Here is an 11,934-nt window from a genome sequence, read left to right on the forward strand (position 1 = left end):
GCAACTCATAATACACGACACCAAGCTGATCCCACCAAATACACAACATGAGTTTTTTTTCATGAATATTCGGCTTGGCTATCGATGTTGAAGCATGGCCAGATGGTCCCCATGATTTCCTCTTCTTTGGGTTATCGTAGTGAATCCATTTTTCATCACTAGTGACTATACGATGCAAAAAATCCTTTCGTTTATGCCTGGCAAGTATTTCACATGTGAAAAATCGGCGTTCAACGTTTCTCGGCTTCAGTTCTATGGAACCCAATTCTCTTGCTTTTGAATCATTCCCAATGATTCCAAACAATATGAAATTGTTTGTTGAATCACTCCTAATGTAAGTGCAAGTTCTTTTTGCGTTTGGCACGAATCTTCATCCAATAATGCTTCCAATTCCGCGTCTTCGTCATATTTTCGGCCTTCCGCTATGTTCTTTGTCTTCGACGTCAAATTCAGTTCTTAAATTTTTGAAACTCACGACAACTTCTCTCACTTAAGGCAGTATCACCATATGCTTTTACAAGCAATCTATGAGCCTTAGCTGCAGATTTCTCCAAATTAAAGAAGTAAATCAAAAATTTTCGCAAATGACGCTTATTCGGCTCAAAACTCGACATTTTTCAAAAAAAAATATGATGCTGATACAAAATCGCTAATATTTCAAAGTTTACGATGTTGCCGGATGTCCAATCTTACGATATGTCGTTTTACATCAAATAATTTTAACTATAGTTTATTAGTGGCGCCGTCTTTTGCAAACGGCGGAAACTTATATATTTCAAATGAAAGTGGAACAGTGTCGAGGGGAACTTATCTTAGTCATGTTTTTTTTTCTAAATGGAAGTGCTAAGATATGAAGATCACTTCCACTTTTTTAAATGGATTGTGATATTTTTTTAAATAACATGATTCCTCTAATTATTTTATATAAAAGCAGCATATAAAAGTATTAAGGAGATATCAAAAAACCAATATTTACGATATTTTATATTTTATTCTTAACAAAAAATTTATTTAAGGAGATGTTCAAAATAATGCCCTTTAATACATTTTTGGAGACGATATTTAAATGATTCTCTTACCCTTTCTGTCATTTCTGAATTTATACTTGTATGTGCAGCCAAAATATGCACTTTCATTCTCCTGTGTAGTTGGTACATCGTTGTAAACAAGTTATGAATTTCAAGGTGAGATATTTCACATTCCATAACATGTATTGGTGGTACAATACAATGTAGATAAACAGTTCGCAGTTTAATATTTCCTCAGACTTTCGCTATATCAGATTTGAAGTATGAGTGATTATACGAAAGAGGAAAGAATGGAGATGCTTCTTATTTATGGTGAAAATAGAAGAAGTTCTTCAGAGACGTGAAGATTATACGGCCAAATATCCTGAAAAGCATTTACCATCTTGCGCTGCTTGTGGACGTCTTGTTAAAAATTTTCGTTAATCTGGAAGTATTTTGTTTGTTCAAACAAAAAAAATCGATCTCGTTTGCAAACTAATGAAGCAGAAGTTGCTATTTTAGTTGCAGTTGCACATAATCTACATATCAATTCTCGACAAATACAGAGGAATTCTGGTATTTCAAAGACAAGTATTTTACGCATTCTGAAATGCCTCATTTCATCACATTTCATTACATTAAGAACTTCATGGAAATGATTATGTTAATCAGTTGGAATTTTATCAATGGGCGCTGCAACAGTTGAAGGTCGATGAATTCTTTTCCCATAAGAAGTTATTTACTGATGAATCAACTTTTACTAATCATGGACAATTAAATAAAAGAAAGATGCGCTACTAGTCCGTTGAAAATCCAATGTGGTTTCGTTCGACAAATAGAAGATCAACGTCCATGGAGCTGTAATGTATGGTGTGTATTTTACAAAATCGAATCCTTTCTTTATTGAGGGTACATTAAATGGTCTAAAATATGCTGATTTTTTGTTTTACCAACAATTATTAGACGAAGTTAAAATCTAGCTTACAGATGTGATATCAGCATGATGGCTGTTCGGCTCATAATACAAGCGTTGCATGTGCAGTTTTACACGAAATATTTCCGGAACGCTGGATAGAGGTAGAGGAGGATACATTAACTGGCCTGCACGTTCTCCTGATTTAAATCCTCTATTTTTTTGTATGAGGAACGTTAAGAAACATTGTTTACAATAATGTACCAACTACACAGGAGAATATGAAAGTGCATATTTTGGCTGCATGTGTAAGTATAAATTCAGAAATGACAAAAAGAGTAAGAGAATCATTTAAATATGTCTCCGTCTCCAAAAATGTATTAAAGTCCGAGAGCATCATTTTGAACATCTTAAATAAATTTTTAGTCAGAATAAAGTATAAAATATCTCGTACAACTTACTTTATTGCAACACATTTTATTGCTAACATTGCTATTGTTAGTATTGTTTTCCTATGTATTGCGCATAATATTGCTAAATATTGTTAATGTGTTGCTACGTATTGCTAGTACTATCAAACTCTAGATACAATATGAGGCAACAATGACAAGAACAGCGATAGAAATAGCATGGAAATAAACGATAATTGTTATCTCTCGTTGCACAATGCCGCGAAAGAAATGAAAAACCAATTTGATTTTATTGACTGTAGTATATTCTTTCTATCTGCTTCAAAGTATAGCACATTTAAACAAAATATAAAATCTGAACGCTCATTGATAGGCTATAAGGTGATAGACACAGAATTCCAATTCGGAAATTTATCGTTATTGTCTTATTCTGTATTCCTATATGTATTGATATATACAGGATGCGTTACCAAAATCCTGACAAATTTCAATTTAAATTTTCCGCTATAGCGACTGTGCTTCCGCCAGACGTTGTTGTTGGCGTCCGAGAAAGCCCGATTTCTAGTAAAATGACCGCGATGTTGAAACCAAGTGCGAAGTATAATTGAAGACTCGCGATCATACTCGAAGGTTTTTGCGCTGGGCGCTCATCAACGGAAATAATTTGGTTCTTTGGATACCCGAGATCAACCGTTTATGATGTGGCAAAATATACGGCTTTAAAACAATATAACGAAGGTTTCAGTATGCCAATAAAGAGTCATTCAAAAGAATGCAATGTACCTCCGTAGTCGTTGAAAGGGTTCAAACGTTGATTTCGGATAACCCAGGCCAATCGTAGCGAAAATTAGCATCGATTGTTGGTATAAGCAAGTCAATAATGCATCGAATTGCCGAGAAAGACCTTTGATACAAATCATACACATTAAAGATACGACAGATGCTCTCTGAGGCTGCCAGGACAGTCGCTGCAATCTGCTATTGTGTTCTTTGAAAAATGAAACGTCGAGACGAATCAGATTCTTTTCTGACGAAAAAATTTTTACTGTTGATGCCAAAATCAATCGGAAAAATGACGATGACTCGCCTACAACTCCGAGAATGTCTCTGTTATTGCCAGAACGAAATTTCCAGCCAATGTTCTAGGTGTGCCAACGTGCTAGGTATTGTGTCTAATGAGAGTGATGTCATGCCACATTTCTTTAAAAAAGAGGAAACTGTCATAAAAGAAGTGTAATGCGCGTTTTGATGGATGTAGTGGATGGAAAACTATGGCGTCCAGAAAACCATATGTTTTTCAGCGGAACGGTGCACTGGCTCATACGAGTTATTTGATTCAAAATTGGTTCTCAGACAACATCGATATGTTTTAGTGGAATTCAAGGAATTCTGGCCTTCCAACAGCCCAGATTTAAATCCCTTGGACTACTAAGTGTAGAGCGTAATTGAAAGGATCACAAACAAGTTTCGGCATCCCAATGTGACGTCATTAAGGATCGCTATTGAGGCAGCATTCATCGCATGAACAGCGCTATATAACAGTGTGCGTGCAAACGCTTCAGAGAGAATGGAGGAGCCTCAATCATTCAAGCTAATGAGGGATATATCGAATAATTGTGCTCTAGGACCCCAAATGTCATGTAAAAGAATTTTTTGCAATATTGGGAGTATAAATTAATTCGGTCCGTTCAAAAATGCATTTCATAACAAAATGAATGAACAGATCAATTAAAGTAGTGCCCATCGCTGCCTACTACTTTTTTCCATCTCTCAGGTAATTTTCGAATTCCATCTCGAAAAATGACTCTTTGGAGGCGATCCAATTTTCGATTTCTGCGAAAGAAGTGAACCGGTGACTTGCTGCATCCTTTAGAACAACCAGTAATTAGAAGGAGCAATGTCCGGAGAATACGGCATGTGCGGTAAAACATTCCATTTGAGCGTTTCCAAATATTTTTTTACGACTTTAGCGACAGTGAGGCCGAACGTTGTCATTAAGAAGAATAATTTTATCATGTCTTTGCTCGTATTCCGGCCGTTTTTCTCGCAATGCACGACTAAAACGAATTAATTGTAGCCGATACCGATCACCCGTAATGGATCGCCACGTTTCAGCAGTTCATAGTAAACAAAACCTTTTTGGTCCCACCAGATACAGAGCATGATCTTCGAACCATGAATATTCGGCCGTGGTGTTGATGTTGAGGTCGATGGCAACGATTGACCCGGCTTAGCATAGTATTTTTTCTTCTTGGGATTATCATAGAATATTCACTTCTCATCTCCAATCAGTCACAATCCAATGCAAAAAACCTTTTCTTTGTTGTTTTTGAATCAGCTGTTCGCAAGTGAAAAATCGCCTTTCAACATCTCTCGGTTTCAGTTCATAAGACAATTTCTTTGTTTTTGAGTCATTCCCATAGCTCTCAATCATACAAAAACGGCTTGTTGAGTTACTCCCAATGATTCTGCAAGCTCCTCTTGCGTTTGACTCTGATCTTCGAGTAATGCCTCTAATTTTTTGTCTTCGAATTTTTTTGGCTGTCCAGAGCGAGGCTTGTCTTCAACGCTAAAATCTCCATCCTTGAAACGTCGAAACCATTCCCTACATTTATCAGTTGCAGCAGTGTCACTATAAACTTCGACAAGCATTCGGGCTTCAGCCGCACTTTTCTTCCAATTAAAGCAGAAAATCAAAACCTCCCGCAAATGCTACTTGATTAACACAAAATTCGACATTTCAAACACAGTAAAAATCAAGGTTTTTGTATGAAACTCAAAGCGATAAAAACTGAATATTATTAGCAGTTTAACCTCTCTGAAACCGCCAAAATCAGCTGTCACTATGAACCATTCACAACAGCTGGAGCCATTTTTAGGGAAACGGACCGAACTAATTTGTACTCCCAATATTTAATTTTTTATTAAAAACATTTTGTTTAAAGAAATTGTTCGATTCATTTGGATTTTGATGACGCACATTCCCGAATATCATTGTAAATTCCTCTATTTCTATCGCTATTGCTATTGTTATTTCTATCGCTACTGTTGTTGTCTGCATTGTGTTTAGTGCTTTATTGCCTGTTTTATTATTATACTGCCGTTATAATATATTTCTAAAGAAATGTACATTGATTGTGTGCTATAGTGTGTTGATTCTTAGCCAGACTTCTTTTTTAGTACGATAAGAAACCTATTCGAAAAACTTCTTATCTAATAAATCAATAATGGTTTGTGAGATTAGAATAGCTCAATATTTATTTTACAAATATTGATACGGAAAACAAAATATCTCAATGTAGATTTTCTTATGAATGGAACAAAAACGTAAGAAATGAAAATATAACATACCCACTTATTTAATGTGATAAATATCTGAAGTACATAAATTTACTTCAAACTTCGCAGCATACTGGAATGTCGCGAAGATGCGTCTTTTTATTACAGTTGGCACTACTATTATCAACTATTGCAAATATATAAAGGGTACTCATATTACCTGCGATGCTCATAATATCCTACTCTAAGATTGTTGTATTGCTCGTTTCTGCAATTTCTCATGTTTTCGCATAATCTCATTTCAGAATGATCACGGCGCTACCAGTACCTTCGGTGAAGGTCTTTCATAAAACTTATTACCAGGAAAAAAGTTCGCGAATAGGAAATAGTCAGCCGGGTAGCCCATTGGCGGAAAGCGAGGCAGTACTAACGATAGATAAGGAACCTCCGGAATATTATTTCTGCGGACAGGTAAGAACTTTGTCTCATTTTGCCATTCCTAGATATTGTTCGTTAGGAGGAACGCATTGAACGGTAGACGTTGAACACTTCTTAACATAAACATATACAGGAATGCAAAATGTAGCATTGGAATAGAATATATATACCTACGTTGTGCAGTTTCGGTCCAATTCGGATAGAATTACATTGTCTAAATTGTAGCTTGTAGCTTTCATCTTATTGAATGAAAAAGAAAAAAGAATCGATCACTCAACATCTTCCAATCTCATTTATAGTTGCGATTAGTAGTAATATTATCACTATAAAACACAAGCTTATATGTATAGTCAATTAGTAGCTCTCGAGTTGTGTCGATGATTACGGCAATTAGAATGCAACTTGTGTCGGCGTGTGCACAAAAATATCTAGAGATTTTATAATTGGAAACCACCTGATATTATTTTAGGTCAATTCGCTGTATGTCGTCGTCGGCTCGTTGCTGATGGGAGCAGTAGTGCTAGTCGTCGGTTTGGTACAACTCGCACCAGGTGCAGAAGCTGCTCAGAACTCAGCAGCTTTGATCGCCACAGGAAGCAGTCTTTTAGTAATAGGAGCATTCCTCGCACCGTTACGAGCGATTTGTATCAAAAGGCAGAACGTGGCTCAAAAGGAAAATACTCATCAGCGCAGCGTCACCAGTATAGACATGTTGCTGGCCCAGCATAGGTAAAGTGGTCATTGTTCTTTGACTTTTTATTTCGCGAAAATATACAAATCTTTTCCGTTCCTTTTTCTTTTCTTAAAAAGACATTATCTTTTTAAGAAAAGATCTTTAGTCTCAAACAGAAAAACTCTCAATTCATAGTCTTCAAGCATCACTACCTGCATTAGGTACATCGAAAATGTAGAAAAAGTATTTCAAAGCTTTATTTGTAACAAGGTTTAATTTGTAACTAGGTTTAAAAAACGAATACACTCACATTCACTCACTCACCCATTCATCCGCATGCATGCACGCACACAATATCAAATTTTATTTTATAAATGTATGAAGATCAATCGGCTATGAATTAAAAAAAAAAGTTATAGATTATTTAAAAACTATTATGAATCATAGATAATCAAGAGAATAAAGAAATAACAAATTTTTTAAAAACACAATTGTAAAATAGAACTCTGTAAAATATTACATCAAAAGTTGAGTAGTAATCCGGCAATAATCTATGAATATAAGTAGATAATTAATTATCTATAAAATTTCTCGATCAAAATTTAAAAATTACACACAAGCCTACAAAATTATAAGGGTCCTAAAAGATACAAAAATTAGAATAATGACTAGAATAATGAATTTTGGTTGTTAAATCCGAATTCGTCAACGAAAACCATGTCAGATCGTCTACCATATCAGATTTTTGAGATAAATGGGATAATATGGGCTAAATTTTCTATTTTTAGCGAATTTTCCTATTTTTAAGGCTGTTATGACTGATCAAATTATGTTTTTATGAATGTTTACATTCTCTCAGCGACATCCTAAAACGCTATTTTTATCTTGAAATTGCGATTTTTTTTTATTTCTGTACGATTTTTTTTTTTACCATTAGCGAGGATTTGGAGATGGAAACTTTTCGATGATGAGACTATGCACTGCCAAAATGATAAAAAATTGACAACTCAATAAATTATAAAGTAAATATTTTGAAAATTGATTATATATATCCATAGGTTATTAATGTCAGAATTACAAAATTTAAAATAGTGAATCAAAAATAACTCCTGCTTAATCAAACCTGACTTACCCAGATCAGTAGCTTTATTATTTGGATCAGCGACAAAAATTACGTAGGAAGTCACTGCTGTGCTTCTTTATAACACCCTTGTAGATCTATGCTATTCAACTATGCCTTTTACCATTAGAGAATTCCATTTCGCTGCTTGACTGAGGAATAAAAAAAAAGAAAAAAAAATTGAGAATTATCTATTAAAATATAAAAAACATTAAGTATTAATGTGAAATGTTATGTGATTATCATATTTTGAAATTTTGAGATCAATCGCAGATCGTCGCGAAAATCAAGTCAGTTTCTGAAAAAATGTAGCTATCTTTGGACGTTTTCCAGCAAAAGATCCCTTTTATACCGAGCATTTGATATGCGTATATTATTAACTACAGTAACTTAATTCCTATTAAATAAATTATTAATTATTAATTAAATATTTTAATTTCAGCAATGTATTTGAACAATGATGTATTAAATTGGCATATTATCAATTGGCATCAAAATATTAATTAAATACGCATATCATATATATGTTTATATTAGGTGTACAACTTTGCTTCCGCCGTTTTCCTATAGATGGCTTTAGCGGTAAGTGATAGTCGAAATAAATAGATCATAGACGTCATACAATAAACTTGGGCATCTATCAACATAACCCCATAGAAACATTAATCGATTTGTGTCTGCATCATAAAGTTATTCTCGATTGAAAATGTCAGTTTACGAGCCAAATTCTCATCATTTGAGGGAGGTTTTAATTTTTTGCTTCAATATGAAGAAATCTGCGGCTGAGGCTCATCGAATGCTCTCGAATACTTATGGTGAGGCCGTTATTAGTGAAAGAACGTGTCGTGAGTGGTTTCAACACTTCAAGAACGGTGATTTTGACGTCGAAGACCGGCATAGCGGTGGAAGAGAGAAGATTCGAAGATGCAGAATTGGAGGCATTACTTGAGCAAGATTCGTGTCAAAATCAAGAAGAATTGGCACGATCATTGGGAGTGACTCAACAAGCCATTTCAAAACGCCTCAAAGCCATGGGAATGATTTAGAAGCAAGGAAATTGGGTGCCGTCCGAATTGAAGCCGAGAAATGTTGAACGGCGTTTGTTTGCTTGTGAACAGCTGCTTGAAAGGCAAAGACGGAAGGGATTTCTGCATCGCATTGTGACTGGGGACGAAAAATGGGTTCATTACGATAATCCCAAGCGCAGAAAATCATGGGGAGTTCCCGGCTTTGCTTCCACGTCGACGACCAAACCGAATATTCACGGCTCCAAGGTCATGCTCTGTATTTGGTGGGACCAGCTCGGCGTAGTATATTATGAACTGTTAAAACCGATTGAAACAATCACAGGCGATCGGTATCGAACGCAATTGATGCGTTTGAGCCGAGCATTGAAAGACAAACGGCCGTAATACAACGAGAGACACGATAAAGTGATTTTGCAGCATGACAATGCTCGACCCCATGTTGCGAAAGTGGTCAAGACATACTTGGAAACGTTGAAATGGGAAATCCTACCCCACCCGCCGTATTCTCCAGATGTTGCTCTCTGACTATCACTTGTTTCGATGGCACACGGCCTGGTTGACCAGCACTTCCGGTCTTATGAAGAAGTAAAAAATTGGATCGATTCGTGGATAGCCTCAAAAGATGACCAGTTTTTTCGACGCGGGATTCGTACGCTACCCGAAAGATGGGAGAAAGTAGTGGCCAGCGATGGACAATACTTTGAATCATAAATGTATAACCAGTTTTTTACAATAAAGCCTCGAATTTCAGAAAAAAACGGCGGAAGCAAAGTTGTACACCTAATATATATCGCGAAATTAACATAATTTAATAGACTGTTACTAATTAATATTTTTACCAAGCACGCATATTAAAAACGATCAGTTTTTATAGAAGTTCGTGTGACTATTAAAATTTAAGTGATTAAAGCCCGATTGTACCAACGTTACTTCGATTTTAAGTGAGACTTACTCTCTGTCTATCTCTTTTTTGGCTTAAAACAAAATATAAACAGATAGAGTTTTAAGCATGGTGGAAGAATTACATGGTGCAGTTCGGCCAAACCACGCTTACTTTTGCTGCTCATCGTCAATAGCGGAAGGACTACCAACTATGAAATATGGCAGTATTCATAGTCCGTTTTTATTTTAAAACCATTTTAAATAATGTCTTAAGATGCTAATATGGTCCTCGGATTGACTTATGACATCTTAAGACTGTATTTAAGACAGTCTTAAATGTAAGAATCGACTATGGATATGAGCCTGTTTTGCATCGTGAAATTCCTTATGCAAGGAAAGATTCAGTATTAATTTCATTGACGGAAAACAGACCGGTATTCACAGTCGATTCTTACATTTAAGACATCTTAAGATGTCATAAATCAATTCGAAGACTATATTATCATCTTAAGACATTATTTAAGATGGTTTTAAAATAAAAACGGATTATGAATATCGCCCCATGTTTTTTTCACAGTAACCTTCTGCATTATGAACAGTCCGTAGACGGAGAGAGATTTAGAAAGAGACACTGTCCAACTGCACACATCATGTTATCCCTTCCACTATGGTTTTAAATTTCGTTTAAAGTCAAAGTAACATTGGTGCAACCGGGCATAAAGCCGTTCTACAATATAGTAAGCAGTAAGAAGCAAGTTTTTGCGCACCTTATCGCGCCTTATCTCATAATAAGCTTTGATTGGCAGTAAAGTAATAAGGCGTACGAAATGAGAATAACCCATTTCGCTTACTCTCGGTCTTAATGCTTTACACCTCCTTCTTACGACAATATTACTACTGCATTGTAGAATGGGCTTAAGAGTAAGAAACTGATAATACTGTATTAATTTCATGATTTGTTAGTTTCATAACATTTATATATATTTAAAACTTAATAATACTTGATTTTTATTTAAAACTGATTTTAATGTTATTATCCAAGTTTGATTATTAATAAAGATGACAACTGGAGAGAAAAATTGTAATTTTTCGACAATATATAAAATATTATAGCATTAAAATTATGCGTACTTATTTATACAGCATTTATATAATAAAACATCACGAATCTAATGTACAATCAAAATATTTATGTTAATCGCAAATTTTTATTAATTGTCGATAATATCATCGTTTCTTATTCTCGGGCTCCATAGATAATTTGATTGATAATTGAAAATTTGTCCAAGATCGACCATTTTTAATATCTCATTGGTGACGATGTAAATTATGCCATAATTGACACAATGTAACACAGTGAATCATTTCATTCTTATTGTTTGATAATATTAAACAAAGATGGAATGATTTACTGTGTCATTAATGTTTCTTATTGCAAAACATTTTTTAAAAGTCTATTTCGAAGTTTTGTTTCGCAAGGGTGATCATGCTTCCTTATTCATGTGCTAGAAATGTGATTCCCTGCGATGTGATTCATCATCGTGATTTCATTGTATCGGCAGGGACTTCACGGTCCTGACGCCCGATGAACTCGAGGACCTCGTGAGCCGGCCGGTGTCCAATAATATGGAGAACAAGATGCAGCAGGATCACAACACCTAGGTACTAATTGCTTCGAGGAGGGTATCACCTTCCGCGTTGTCATCATTTTCGCCGTGCTCGAACGTCACTATCGTCCGTTGTGTTGCCAGGATCAAGCTCCTCCATTTTATCACACATCATTACGATACGCGCGAGTATAGTTTGGTTTAATTGATGTGCATTCATACCACCGCCGTTGTTAGCATAGGACCACAAGGACCCTCCATACATATTTTTTCTAACGCGTGCACCGCGCAGTTGTGAAACCCACAAACGAGACGCGGAATTTTCGATATATTTCGGTATATTTTACTTACTCGCCAACATGAGCGAGAAGATAGCCGATGCATGGCACATAAATTTTATCATTTCCCAAAATATTCTGGTAACGATCAGAGAAGTTTCGTCGATTCATTCTGCCATCGAGATGAATCAGCCGTGCGAAATGGTTTCCAAATATATGTACAAATTCGAAATCTCATAAGCGTTTTTGAAAAACTTATGTTTTTTATTTTATGTATGGCCACAATCGTTTATACTTGT

The 11,934-nt window shown here is 35.4% G+C and overlaps 1 protein-coding gene across 1 annotated transcript in view; it reads left to right on the forward strand.

The window, feature by feature from the left end:
* The window catches only part of LOC108693798, a 24,207-nt gene extending 12,553 nt beyond the window's left edge, over positions 1-11,654 (forward strand). Inside the window, exons 3-5 of the mRNA XM_018202944.1 lie at positions 5,915-6,080; positions 6,517-6,776; positions 11,313-11,654. Coding sequence (XP_018058433.1) covers positions 5,915-6,080; positions 6,517-6,776; positions 11,313-11,412 — 526 coding nt within the window. The 3' untranslated portion in view covers positions 11,413-11,654. The remainder of the gene's footprint in view (positions 1-5,914; positions 6,081-6,516; positions 6,777-11,312) is intronic.
* Positions 11,655-11,934: the final 280 nt, after the last annotated feature.

Source organism: Atta colombica, unplaced genomic scaffold (assembly GCF_001594045.1).
Source record: "Atta colombica isolate Treedump-2 unplaced genomic scaffold, Acol1.0 scaffold99, whole genome shotgun sequence".
Taxonomy (NCBI): domain Eukaryota; kingdom Metazoa; phylum Arthropoda; class Insecta; order Hymenoptera; family Formicidae; genus Atta; species Atta colombica.